At 42.1% G+C, this 15,086-nt stretch overlaps 1 protein-coding gene across 9 annotated transcripts in view; it reads right to left on the minus strand.

Moving 5' to 3' along the window:
• The window catches only part of LOC116840654 (AF4/FMR2 family member 4-like), a 303,805-nt gene that overhangs the window by 153,767 nt on the left and 134,952 nt on the right, over positions 1–15,086 (minus strand). For 8 of the 9 annotated variants that reach the window (XM_032807618.1, XM_032807615.1, XM_032807616.1 and 5 more), the window contains one exon: positions 10,284–10,464. In XM_032807618.1, the coding sequence (XP_032663509.1) occupies positions 10,284–10,464 (181 nt within the window). Of the gene's footprint in view, positions 1–202; positions 3,164–10,283; positions 10,465–15,086 lie in introns of those variants that run through there. The other variant, XM_032807621.1, reaches the window with a different exon arrangement.

Here is a 15,086-nt window from a genome sequence, read left to right on the forward strand (position 1 = left end):
AGAGAGAGAGAGAGAGAGAGAGAGAGAGAGAGAGAGAGAGAGAGAGAGATTTCTCATAACTTAGTTACTCTTATTTTTGCGTATACCTCAATATAATTCACAGTAATCCACATAGTTTACACTGTCAACGTAAGGAAAAAAAGCGTGCAGACGATACAATCCATAGTTTCGAAATCTACGGCACAAATCTAAATTGATTTACCGTTTTTCCTAGTCGCATCGTTAAAAGATAGAGGAAGAGCCCGCCGCCGCACGCGTTATCGACTAATGCCCGCTATTAGAGACCGTAGTTTCCGACTTCACCGGGACAACACAACTAATAGCGTTTCTTCGAGGTCGATCCGCGTGGCGCGCGCTCGCGCTTTATCGGGCCGAGTAATCTCCCAACTAGCGGGCTTTAATCTCGGCGAACTTTAAACATCGAGCTGGAACACGATAAACCACCACGCGCGCGCGCATACACTCCGGGGAATTTTCGCGACGGACAGCCGGAACAACAATCCCAGCAGACATGGGAATATAACGGGACGGCGAGTGTAGGTTCCCGTTTTCGACGAGGAGAGAGGAAAGCGCGGAATGAGAAAGAGAGAGACAGAGAACGGAGTGGGAGGACGGGGGGAAGACCAGGAAAAATGAAAGGGAGCTCACATTGAAAATGAACCGTGATTCCAGACACTGATACGTTTCATTTTTTCCGACTCCGCGTCGCGATAATACACACCGCCGCGATTAAGCGCGTCAAGAGTCAACGATGATATCAACACGACTGCTTTGAATTATAGCATCAAACAGCGTTCTATCAAAAATATTTCCTGATTTCTTTACCAGCCGCGCATTCTACTCTCAAATTCTTGCGGTGAGATTTCACCTGAAAAAAGTAAAGTGACTGCCGAATCATTCGAATTCGAGTGACCTTTCACTCATGGAGTAAATCCTCCACTCTGAACCGCCGAGTGAATATTTTCAATCGAAATTGAAGAGCGAATCTGATGTACCTCGCTGTCACAAGGACATATTGGTGTATGTGAAGCTGGCAGGACGTTTTGAAATTTTTAAAAAAATATTGATAGTTCTCTCCAATAGTTTCGTAGTCAGACATTTTCATAGTTAGTAGTTTTCATAGACATATTCGCTCCGGTCGACTGGAACATTCACCCATATAGAAATAGAATCTACTCTACATTAAAAAAAAAACCCTTATCAGTTGTCAGAACGAAACACGTTTGCTGTTTGATTATTATTATTAAGGAGACAGATCGAACTGGGAAACAGTTAAACTGGGGACACGCAGGCAAATTTAAGCAGTAAAAAATTGAAGCAGTAAGAAAATTGACCAATCGATTATTCTTGACCCTAAGAAGAAGAATCATCGACTGTAGTTGGTCAACTGCTTAAGTTTTATCGCTTATGTTTTTCCGGCATTGTGCAAATCATCTCTCATCATTTGTCATTCTAGCAAACACTTGCCTGAGATACAAATCAGTTTGTTCTCATCTGTCTAGATTAAGTTAGTTATTTCTCCATTACAGAAGTGCCGTTTACAGCAGCAAAGCAACGAATCATTTATTCCCACTACCAGCTGATTTATCGTTACATATTAGCGAACCATTACTAGTATTTTCTTAAATTAGCAAAGCTTTTTCTCTCATTGTAAGCATGAGTGAAACATTCACTCCTGCGATTTCGAGTGGCAGTATTTTCGCTATCGCTTCGAGAGAAAATACCGCCACTTTTCATTCGTTTCACCGAGTGAGATTCCGCCTCAAGAAATTCAGAAAGCATCAGACCGCGAATCCCGTCGTATTTGCAAAACGCGTCCTGATCTAGCAGACATTTTCCGAGCGTCTTCTCGACTCAACCGGCCGTTCACTCGGCACCCGGTAACCCGAATATCATGATTCCAACGTTAATCGGCTCGAACTGCTGGGGCTCGCAGTCTTTAACGATTCTTTGACGATGCCGCGCGCAGATTGCGACCGATATTTCCACGTCGCCCTCCGTGTGGTGCACCGGCGCGTCACGTTCCCCGATATTGAGGGTGGCGACGACCGCGCCAGCCGCAGATATGGCACTCAAAAAATGCTCTTGCGGTCATAGCGAAAATTACCTAGATACGTGAAATAACCAAGATGAGTAAACGACTTGGCAAGCGCTGCTTTATCACGTGTTTTACGTCCAATCAACACAGATGAGAGAGACAAAATTAATTCTACTAATTCTACCAATTCTATGATCTAAAGACTAAAATTTTGTAAAATTTGGCAGGAGTCTCTCTGTGTCGCCCATCCAGATTAAAGTAAGGTAACCAGACGTCTCGATTTTTCACTCTTTGTCTTGAATTTTTTCGGGTGTTATTCGGGACACCGATTTGTCATTATTTTCAATGATTGTCAAATAATTTTTGGATCTTTTTACCCTCCCCCCGCTTCATATGAAGTTTATGAAGTGTTCCGAATTCAGGGCTGAAAAAACTGGTCACTTTACTTAAAGTTAATCACACTTCTTGTTAAAATTGTGGTACAAGAAAGAATGACAAACAAATATACAATCCTGACACCCATCTAAATTTGCTTGCAGATATTGCTAAAATGCTGCCGCTGTAAATTCTACGTACCACCGACAGTTGTCCAACAGATACATGAGACAACGATAAATTTCAACTGCAGTAATTCTACCTGGACCAGCAAGATATTTTTCGAGTGGGTATCCGAGCGTGGTAGACGCGCGAGAGACTTGCGTGACGACGCGTCTCGCGGGAAAGTCGCGGAATCCGTTTTTCCGCCCGCGGCTGTGCCATCATCTCAGATGAGAGGAAGGCAGGAAGAGAGGAGACGACGTAAAAGCCGATCGAACCCGTAAGAAACCGGCGCCATTCTCTGCCCCCTCTCTTCTCTACAGTAGTCGACACCTCCTCCTTTTTAGTCCGCTTTCCTTTTCCTATCTCTTCGTTTCTCTCTTTCTCTCTCTTTCTTCCTCTCTTTCCTTCCGAGAGCGGCGCAAGCTTCCCGTTTCTGTCTCCGCGTTCCGCTTGGACGACGAAGACGCGCGGTTTCGCGACTCATCGTACGGTTACTAACGCGCGGTTACAGTTATGGTTGTTAGAGAGCCGGCACCACGTCGCGACCGATCATGAGGCAACAACACGTTCTTCGTCGCACTGGGTAACTGTATTTAAAAACCGATATATATATATATATATATATATATATATATATATATATATATATTTGCTTGCGAATCTGCATGATCGCAACGGATATATGTCCACGTCGGTGCGGTACGTGCGCTGCGGCGAAAGTGATCAATCTCGCGATGTTGATTCCGTAGAATCGCCGACTGTCGAATCGATTGCTCACACGTACGTACAGGTATCTCTCGAGTGACATAGTGTTTGAATTGCACGGAGTTTCGTATAGCAGCACGGGCAAAAAATTGCGACATCCCTCGGATAACACTGCTTGGAATTGCACGGAATTCGAACAGCACGCACACTCGCTCGGTAAAGAGCAATGCACAGGCGAAAAAAAAATAAAAACTTCGCATGAATCCGAAATCTCGAATCACACGGTCTCGAATATCACGGATAACCACGCAGATAAAGTTGGTGGATTATGTTGACGCCAAATTAACGTTTTCAATGAACGAGCCATCGCGTTTTGATAGAAGGACGCAGCTCCCTGTTGGTTCCTATAACTCAAATCTACTTATAAGAATCAAGAAACCCCAATCAGAATGTGTCGGCTCGCGCGTTCGTTACAATCAAACATTATGTTAATACAACCGAACTTTCTGCCCTGCAATTCTTCTCATTGCGTGTCATTCGAGAGCCACCTGTATATTCGGCAGGATCACTGAGGATTTTACCAAGTCAATTGCTCATCAACTACGACGCTAATTTATCATTCTCACCATGACGTGAGTGAATGAGCGAGCGAATGAGACGCACGATGAAATGGATATTTCGTTCCCTCAAGTGGACACGAGCGGATATGACAAACCGGAAACAAACGACCGCACCTTCGTCGATCGCGCTCGACGTTCGCGCGAATTAGATCGCGCCGGGCGTAAAACGCTCATTAGGGAAGGTTAAGAGTTGAGAAAACACCTGTTGAGCACGCGAGAGGGTCAATCGTAGGGACATACTCGAGCATTCATTCACACGAGAGAAGAACGCTATTAACGATCCGAGACCGGGAATGTCGCTCGCATGAGCGCAATAAGAATGTTGTTACGTAATCAAGCGGTTCAACAGGCCGGAGAGGGAACTGAATTTTCCTTTCCCGTCGCGCCGAGCCAAAAAACCGTCCAGGAAACCGATCCAAATGTCACATTTTAATATCGCGTCGAACCGGTCGTAAGATCGCAGAAAATCCCAAGCGCGAAAAAAATCCCCGCGATCTTATTCATTAATGCTTTCACCGTCTCCTCTGAGACCGACGCGACTTCCCCTCTCTCCACGCAACAGTCAATTCCCCCTCGAGAGTTCTGCCTCTCGAGAGCGTTGGGTCTGCAAGGGAACTTTTCGCAACTCGGAGTTGCCGTCCTTAGAATTCTACTACCCGGAAACTATTGTCGAAAGTCGAAGGGTCGTCGAGTGCGGATGGACGGACGGACGGAGGTATGGACAATCCCGGAAGGCGACCGTCATGTCCTCCTTCGTAATAATCGTTTAAAACGCCAAGAATTGCGCGAATCGTTCTTCGATTTATTTATAATACGGCTCCTTTCCCACGGGGAAAGAACGCAAAACCCTTTTCCTCCTAAATCGAGCGTCCAGGGATCAGGGATCAATTTCGCCGAGAGCAGTGGCGAAGAAGATCGAAGGGTGAGAGGAGAGCGTCGAAGAGGAAAGGAACAGGGTCGTGTTTACGAGCTGGTGGAGGGACCCCACGAATCCTTGCCTTCGCCGTAACGATCGTACGGGGTCACCCTATAGGCCCTTAAGACAGCCGCCGCTATCGCCCACCAGATTCGAGATTCGAGTCGGAAAAGCCGGGACACGTTGCTTGAGAGCCCGTGAAATATTCGTCGATGGTAAGACGCGACGCGTGAAAAGAAGGTTGAGCTGCGGCCAAGAAGGTTCAAGGGCGATATGATAAGGCTTAAGGTGCCACATGTACGCCTCTTGAAAGCACATTAGACTAACGCCCACGATCGCGCGCGTAACAAACGTCTTCGTCTGGACACAATTGCGTTGCTCTCCACGGGAGAGTTATCGCCTGTGTGAAGACAGCCGCTCATTTCCAAAATTTGATAAACACCCGAGTCGAAATTTTGATCTTACTTTTAGTCTTATTGTTCAACACCTATTTTGATACTCTGAAATCTACATTCTCTTTTTAGTCTATTTAATCTACCCGAGCCGAAATTTTAATTCTACTTTCAACCTAACTTTTCAACATCTATTTTAACATAGGGTCAAAGTTTCGACTCGGCACATTTGGAGTTCTAGTCGCCTCCTAAAGGATTTTATACAAGAAAAAAGAATATTCTTGTGTGGAGAATATCTTTATTGTGGACATTTGAAAAACAAGATTAATGTTAAAATGAAATTATATGGCATTGAACGAAGATAAATTAATCTTTATTCGAGACGAATATAGTCAAATTAACACAATCATTTTCCCATAGAATATTACAATATTAATATTTCTGGTTATGTATTATTAGTCTTCAATCAAGACGAATAACCAAGATATTAATATCGAAATATAACCAAGATATTAATATCGAAATATTCTATGAGAAAATAATTGTGTTAATTTGACTATATTCGTCTTGATTGAGGACTATAAGCTTATCTTCGTTCAACGCCATATAATCTCATTTTAACATTAATTTTATTTTTAAAATTTCAAAAATAAAGATTCTTCAAACAAAAATATTCTTTCTTTCTGCGTAGGATTCCTAGTCGCTTTTTGAAATAATTCTGGCATTTTAAGCAATTCAAAAGTCACTTGAAAAAGAGAGAAGGAACTAACTTCGCGAAACCTTCAATTGAGCCAGAACTATTTTGTTTGTGCTTGTATCGATTCGAATTATGAGAATAATCCATAAATCATCTTCCTGCGGGCTACCAGAACTTTGAAGAAATTGATCCCAAGGGGAAGCAGGGAACTAGAAATCTGGTGATTTTTTAAAATTTTAGAAATACAGGGTTAACTTCACATAAGTGGAGTAGTAGAGAAAATCGTGAATTCTTTGAAACCTGCGTTTCCAGTTGCGGCAGATTTCCGAGAGAAACGCGAGAAGGCGCCAATTACGGAACGTATCGCAATTACCACGACGTGACACTGGTATGACCGCTCAGAACACTTCCCAGCTTTGAAGCTAATCTTCTGAAATTATTTCACGCGACTTATGCAATTTCGCCTGACTCGTCTTGGAAGAACGTGATAGATCTCGTATTTTCGAAGTAGCATTAGGACAATTCTGTCTTATCCGCGGGCTTCGAGTTAACAGCGTAAACGGGAATACGATCGAGAGCAAATTCATTAAGCGGAGCGTATTATAGCGGATTTATATACGGACGACGACACTACGAGAGCGGAGGGTCTATCGGTTAACGTTAATTGAAGCGGTCAGTGAATCCACTCGGCGAAGTGCCTGTGCGACTCCTAACTAGACGGATGTGGAAAGACGCGAGAAAGGACGAAATGGCTCTTAAAGCGCAAGAAGACGAGGAGGATCCATTAAACGATCGGACAGCGCGCTAGGTCGAGGTTCTGCTTGAATAAAGATGACAGGCGATAAGGAACGGACGTCACCACAATTTTCTCGCCTCTCCTCGCCCGTTAATTATTCGCGACTTCGCGACCGCCGCGAACGGCAAACATAACGTCGTCGCGCGCACTTAATGAGGCGAAACGTCCGACGAGAGAAATTTATTCGCGTCTGTTTCAGAGTGAGCGATAAACAATGACGACGCCGACTGTATCGTACATTTGGTGCATCATGCGAAATGCAATCGGCGCGAGCGCGCGCGACGAAATTGATCGACAGGTTCGGTATTCTCATTTCGCGGCACAAAAAAACATTTTTCGCGTCATCTCGACGAATGGAAAAAAAAGGCCTCTCGCCACCACCGCGAAATGCTCCAAGCGAGCGCGCGTGTGTGTCAATTTTAACTGACACGGCGCTATCCTCCGCCGGCGAGGGAGAAAAAAAAAGCTATTATCGCCGGCAATAAATTAATGGCCGGTGGACGGCAGCTGTTTTAATTTCCATTCGCGGAAATACCCCTTATCGCGCCGCAGCGTTAGTGGATCAGTACGTATAGCTGGTATATTCGTGTGCAGGCTCTCGCGTACTTATATTTAGGAGGATATATTGGTCACCCTGTGCGCGCGGAGAGGATCGATTCGAAGGCATCCGACGGCGACTCCACTGATATTTAAACGCGGATATCTCTCAGAACCGGTCCCACCGTGGTATTTCCTCCAACCGCGCCGGCTGCTTTCGAGCATACTTTAGCGGCGATAAACCTACTCACTTAAGCCGAAATTTTACATAATCCTATGAATTCTGTCGAACTTGAAAGACGAACGGAGAACCTCGAGATGTAACACAACAGCGCACTTTACCGCGATATACCACACGTGTGCCGTTTTCGTCATGTTACGGACTTGCTAAGAATCGCTCTACCATGACGACGCTGAGATTCTGCGCTATAAGCGCTTTTAGAAAACGGATAGTCGGAATTATTTGACATGTATAAAATATTTAATATAATATATTTGTCCCAATATATTCTACTCGCTCTTAATCTTTATTCTTCATCTCAGTAAGAAGTGTATTAATGATGTAACTTATTTAACCACACTCTCTTAAAGTGAATCAGTGAATAGTCACTATCAGTTATAAGCACTGAGCACTTTCAGTGCAACACTTATAATTGCAAATCAATATATATTCACTGTTTTCAGTGATGTTTCACTGATTCATTTTAAGAGAGCGGATTTCAAATACGAATTATACGATTGTATATGTGAATATAGAAAAATAGAATATGGAAACAGAGATAAGCAAATATATATGAAATCTCTAATACAAATTAACGCGATATAATTGGCAGATAAATACACACGACAGATAAAAATACACGACATTTTTCTTTCTCCAATAATCTTTGTATTATTATTTTCGAGATTCTCACGAAAGAAAAAGAAATTGTAAGAATAAATAGCAATCCAATAATTCTGTTTACCAATAAATACTTAAATTATTTAAATAAGCATCTAAATTTAGATTCAACACACGAAATGATAAACAGAAATGGATAAAAGACAAACTCAAGATGGAATTTACAACCCGAAAAACATTATTAAAGGTACAAACTTACATAAATTCGCAAAATTCAGATTCACGGACAGTAAATCGTATTTCAGGATGTTTGATTATAACAATTGGACTTGATTATCTAATCAATTAAACTTAGTTGTTGCAACCAAACATTCTGGCTGCTTCAGCTGAAATGTTGACTATCCGTGAATTAGTCAATCTTTTTTCCGTGTTCTGAATATCTTCTTGTTTTCAGTAAATTTGCCGAGTGTTCGTTAAAATCGAAAATAACTTATAGCAAATAATCTAACACACCTGGAGATACATGACGTATTGCTATCTGCGACCTGACATGCTGCGCATTCTCCGTCCTGACTTGCCGAATCAGCATTTCGGTTCGATTTATATTCTCTGACGTCGCACAGGACACTTGCTGACGCACAAGACACTCACTCGCGTAGATACGGTTTAATTCGAGAGACACGTGTTAACTAACGCGATACCGACGAGATCACAAGCGGCCGCGAAAAATGTAATAATAAATGTATGAAATATAAAAATATAAAGAAAAATAATCCGACCGAAATATGTGCTCTGCTCGCCGACTCGAGACATAATGACGCCGCTTACGGAAAAGCACGCGGCGCGCGGGCATATCAATACAATCGGCAAAAAAAAGGGCACAGAGTCATCCTCTCCCATCAACCGCCTATCAACGGTAGTTGTCCGCCTAACAATGACGCGTACATTCGGTGACTGAGAAACCAAAACAATCGACGCTTTCATCACAACGTTCCGAGGTCTCGAGATGATCCACGTTTTTTTTTGTCGGGACCGACTTATCAATATACTTGATATACTTATCAATATATTTGATATAATCAATATACTTGATGTAAGCTTAAATCTCGCAAGTGATTGGTGCCTCTATCAATGTTCCCTTCTCACAATCTCTTTTTTTCGCAATTTTCGAGCTTCCCTAAACCTCATCAAGATTTTCATCGTCGATTTCATCAATAGATAATAATAACAAATAATGAAAAACAAGCCTTATTATATTTATTTATTATCCCATTATTCATTCATATTAAACTGTTTAATATATGTTTATCGCATATACTATATCTGCTATTGTTACGTAATTAATACCTTGTTTATTGAAATTGATAATAAAGGTTAAATGCAGATAAAATATTGACACAATCAAATATTGAATAATCCTGGGATAAATATTTTCCAACATGGCAGTAATATTTGTAGCATTAAAGCAAACAATAATCAGTATAATGTTACATCTCGAGACTCTTCATTCGATGGAAAATCCGCAATATTAATGTAAAATCAAAATTTCAACGCGGACGTAAACTGCACAAATATTCCTGAATACAATCTTATGACAAACTGATGCCAACATATTAAAACGTTAGACACTCCCGAGAACATATCGTCCGAAACAATCGTAGGATTATTCCTTGGAAGGCTCATACATGACATGCAATACATATTCATCAGTCAAAAGTTTCTCTCATTAATTTAAGCGGCTCATCGACGAATATGCTTGCGCAACAAAGTTACACTAAGATTTTTAATCATTACTATTTTATTCTGTTATCATTGTTCCGAGCTGTGTATAATCGATATAATGCTCCCGAGTCGAAATTTTAACCCTACTTTCGATCTGCAATTTTTAACATCAGTATATTCTGAAGAGTCAGAATACGTTTAATAAAAATTGAATTTTATAGAAACTGATATCTTATGTACCGCTTCTAAATAGCAGAAAACAAAATACGACTTGTAAGTTCTTGTAAGAGCCCTCACGGCAAAATTAGTAAAAATGGAATGAAAGGAGGCTGACAGAGTAGCAAAATAGGCGTTAAATGAGATGCTGGGGCCGAAAGTAGGATCGAAATGTCGACTCGCGGTCCGTAACACACATGTTACGTGCACACGTATATTATGTCAATGACGGATGGAGGATAATTAGAAACCGTCGTACTTACCCTGACGGGAGCACGGAAGAGCGATGAGTTAGACGCGTGCAGGTTGCTGTGCACGTGGTTATGGTGGCCGTGGTGATGGTGTCTGGGATCAGGACCACCTCCCGCACCCGCCTGCTCGGCCTGGACCGACATTGCCGCGCGGGCCTGTCGTTCTCGCTCCCGGAGCCGGTCCCGGTCCACGCTGCAACACAAAATTACCGGCCAATTAGATACGGACGTATTTGCGCGGAACACGGGCAACTACGTTCGGACAAAGTGTCGAGAGAGCGCTAACGCGCCCTCACGCTGCGAGCGCGTTGCGTCGTTTACACGACGTCCGCCCAAAATAGATCGCCAAACGCGTCGGACGGCGAATTACGCGAGGACAAACGCGAAGGCTCTCGCGTCGTACTCCACTCGTGGGATTCGCCTAATCGGATCTGATGATCGGAGTTCTTTAATTCTTTAACGCTTAGGATACATAATTGTGTACGTTCACTCTTGCGGTTCCCCTCAAACTCTTTATATTGGCGAAGTAATGACTACCCGTCGGTGTAATACTATCGATTCATCCGAGACAGAAACTTCTTCGTCTCAACCCGTGACTTTTCTGCTGAAGCTAATATGGCTGTGCAAGGCAGAATGGTGGATGCTCGTGAAAGTCTGTGATGAAAATTTTTCCGGAGAAAAGTAAACAAATCTTGTTTTCTCGATCCTTTATCGACGTCATCTCAAAGTGTAAGCTTGGCGCTTTTGAGTTTATTATCATAGTTATAAGATTTATTAAATTCTGCACAACTGAGGCACACATATACACACACACACACACATAATATACAGGGTGTAAAAAAATTAGACCGACAAACGTTGAGGGGAAATAGAGAACATAAAAACAAACATATTTTGTTAATAATGTTTTTCTCTACGACGCTTCGTTTTAATACAGGGTATAAAATAGGAATTTTATGATTTTAATAAAAAACAAACGTATAAGTGGAAAAATTAAGTTTATTTCAACTACATATATATATTTTAATCTTCAAAAAACAATGAACAAAAGAACGGAACAAAAATGCGCAATTGATTAGCTCAATTTATAATAAATGTTCAAAAATTCCTCCATTTGCTTCAAGATGACATCGTCGAAACATTGATTGTTTCACACGCTCGAAGACTGCAGGAATATTCTGAACCTGATATGCTGCAGCAGTATTTCGGGCTACCCATTCTGCTTCTGTTTCAATAGGTGTCTCATAAATGAGACACAGAAACAGAATCGTTAATCCGAATTTCGACGATATTATCTTTATGTTGAAGCAAATAGAAGAATTTTTGAACATTTATTATAAATTGAGCTAATCAATTGCGCATTTTTGTTCCGTTCTTTTGTTCATTGTTTTTTGAAAATTAAAATATATATGTGTAAATGAAATAAACTTAATTTTTCCACTTATATGTTTGTTTTTTATTAAAATCATAAAATTCTTATTGTGTAGCCTGTAGTATTAAAACGAAGCGTCGTAGAGAAAAACATTATTAACAAAATATGTTTGTTTCTATGTCCTTTATTTCCTCTCAAAGTTTGTCAGTCTAATTTTTGTACACCCTGTATATAAACATGTAAAGATATAAATAATTATGTACATTCAGAGAAATATAAATAATTATGTACATTCAGAGAAATATAAATAATGATGTACATTCGGAGAATCGTACTGCTCAATTTTACTCGGACCACAGAATTCTTTATCAGCAGATGAAGGCAAGAAAAACATTTTACTCGAATGGGATCGAGACCCTTAAAGGGTCAGTAGCCCGCGAACACGGCTGATAACATATTTAATTTCGATTTAATAACTGTAATCGAGCGCTGAAGACCAATGGAAAGTTGGGTGGCTCGCGTTACATTGCCAAACCAGCTGGGCACGCAAATCGCAACGCGATACATTGTTTCAAACGCGATTTTTGCGAAGACCGGGCGTGAGCGCACAGCCGAGATTTTCTCGTTATCCTCTTGGAGTATCCCCAAGTTTGTTCTTGGAGATATAATCCGTCGTTTTTTTAACTGTCCAGTATTATGGGTGTATTGGATCCGGGAAAGCATCTAACTTTCGAAAGTGTATGCACGAAGATATGTTGCTCACATGACGCACCGCCGAAAATAACCGCTACGTTTTAGGAAGTACAGTAGGCGAAGGAGAGGATCGGAGAATCGAGCGAGTGCAGGCGGAAAAGGGACTCGTCACGAAACGTAGCGAGGACGGCTGCACCTCGGTGTGTAAACACCTGTTCAGTTATGTTTCCGATGACGCTGTTACGCGAACGATCAACGAGACGTCACGATTTCGTCACGATTGCCGTCACTCGTAGGCGCAAAAGATAGTCGTAGTGATCTTAAGGTTTCTCGGTTACTAGCATGTACGTGATAACATAAACTCATTATCTGTGTGGATTTGATGGAAGTATAAATCTTGATATCTGAAGACTTTCAAGAATGTATTTGGGGATCTCTATTTTACAGAGATCCCTAAATAAATAATATAAATTTCTTGAGATATAAGATGTTTATAAAGTAACGTTACATTGCGTGTATAAACCGACTATTTTAAAAAAACAAGTCCAAAAATACAGATTACAAAGAAATTCTTCTAACTGATAAGAGAGAAACGAAAAACTTTAAAGATAAGAAGGAATGACCGCGATAATGTCCCTTCGATTACAGTGCTTCTTTCCCAAAAACGTCGCGCGTGTGAGTTGCCGCTATTTGCGTTTTTGTGCTCCAACTCGCGGCGCATCGCAATCAAAACGACGAGTACAGTGCGAAGAGTGCTTTAAATAGACGTTTAAAGGTCGGTCAGGACAGTTTTCCTCCTCGTATGTGCGTTATCTGACACACGTTGGACGACGGCGTGTCAAGGCGCGATGTTAATGTCGCTCGTGAGCGCCGTAATATACTCGCGGCCGTTGCAGAATTTTTCCGAGTGCATTAACATAATGCAAGGCGCGCAACGAGAGAGAGAGAGGGAGAGAGAGAGAGCTCGGGTGCGGAAACGACTGGCACCGTCGTTTTTAATCGAGTCTTATCTGCGGAAGAATGCGACGAATGTCGAGTCGCGAAGTATCGCGAGCATGATCGCGGAATATTATTTTTGCGGGCGCAAAAACGCGTCCGACAGAAAAACATCAGTATAGTACGTTACGAAGGCACAGAGCCGCTGTTATATGAAGCGTCAAAGATCGCGCGCGCACGCTAATGATTCGGTGATAAGCAAATAAAACGCCGTGGAGTGAATTATGCGAGTGGACGATGCGTCAGGAAATAGAAATTTCAGGTGAAGAATTACCCATGGCCACATACACATATGCTTCACGTCTCGTAGCGTTGCTTCTCCGCGCGTTGGGAGGACGAAACCGATCGATTTTATACCGAATATATTAAATGTATCAATCATCCATCCGTTGTGGTAACCGATAACGCCCCTTATATATCCGTGACAAAGCACATACGCGATCTCGCACTGCGCGTCTCGATATCACTCACGTCCGGAGGGAAACAGGCGCGCCGGCGTCGTCATGAGACTCCCGAGAGCATTTGTGAGATGCAAGAGAGGAAAGTGATCTTTTCCCGAAGCCCGGCACGCTGCGGGCATTTCACGGCTTAGCGGGAACCTGGTTTTTCTGGAAAGCGAGCACGTATTCCGATTAAAAGTCGATTTCCGGAAGCGCGATCACAATGCCTTCGCTGTCATCGTCGTCGTCAACGCGATACACTAAGAAAAAGATGCTTGAAAATTTATTTTTGGCATGTGTAAATTTTACTCACAGAAAAGAATAAATTTTACTTCTCAGAAATAAACTTTACTTCACAGAAATAAACTTCGTATCCCACAAATAAATTTCCAAGTATTTTTTTCTCAGTGTACTTTCTCGACAGCCAGAGTGTCGAGAGTTTGCCAAGTGGGAGGCAGAGAGAGAGAGAGAGAGAGAGAGAGAAAGACAGAGGAGGGGATGACAACGTGCATACCGATGAACGACTGTATTATCATGCAAATTAAACGCACTGCCAATAACCAATGCTCGTGACCGCTCAATTGCGGATGAATGACGAGGGGGACCGTGCCACACTTGTGGCCGATTTTTCAATATCAGTTTAATCATGGATCTAAACTCGGACTCTATTCTAACGATATGTTTGCTTGTTTAAACAGGGCTCAAATTTAAACCTAAATTTAAGCTGCTGATTGGATCTTAAGACTCCTGGTCCTACTCACTGCCGCGGAGCCCTGGGTTAGTGACGTCAAAAGCGAGAACACGCATGCCAAAGATTCCTGCGTGCCGTTCTCAAATAAAACGACTTTTGTATGAAGGAACACTTCAAGCTTGAGCACACTTGCAAAGTGCTCCAAGAACTATCCTCCGCTCTTGACGGTCAATAAGCACTCTTAAAATTCACGTAGCAAAATCATGAGAGAAGGTAAGTTTTAAAGAGGAAGGTTATATCTCGCGTTAATTTTCTGTTTATATTGGCTGTTTATATTGTGGCTATCAAAGGAAGAGGAGGTAGTTTCCGGGACGTTTGACGATATTTAAGCGAGCTGAAATATTCCTTCATACACATATCTTCATATTTGAAAACAGCACAAAGAATTTCTGGTACGCGTTTCCTCTCCGCTGGCGTTGTCAATTCGGACTTCCGCAGCAGCGAGACCTTAGTGACGTCACAGCCGAATTATTATCGGAGCTTAACAAAGAAGAATCGAGTCTAGGTCCTTCTCTCTCTCTCTCTCTCTCTCTCTCTCTCTCTCTCTCTCTCTCTCTCTCTCT

The sequence above is a fragment of the Odontomachus brunneus genome, unplaced genomic scaffold (assembly GCF_010583005.1).
Source record: "Odontomachus brunneus isolate Ranch 3 - 2012 unplaced genomic scaffold, Obru_v1 Obru_scaffold_011, whole genome shotgun sequence".
NCBI lineage: Eukaryota > Metazoa > Arthropoda > Insecta > Hymenoptera > Formicidae > Odontomachus > Odontomachus brunneus.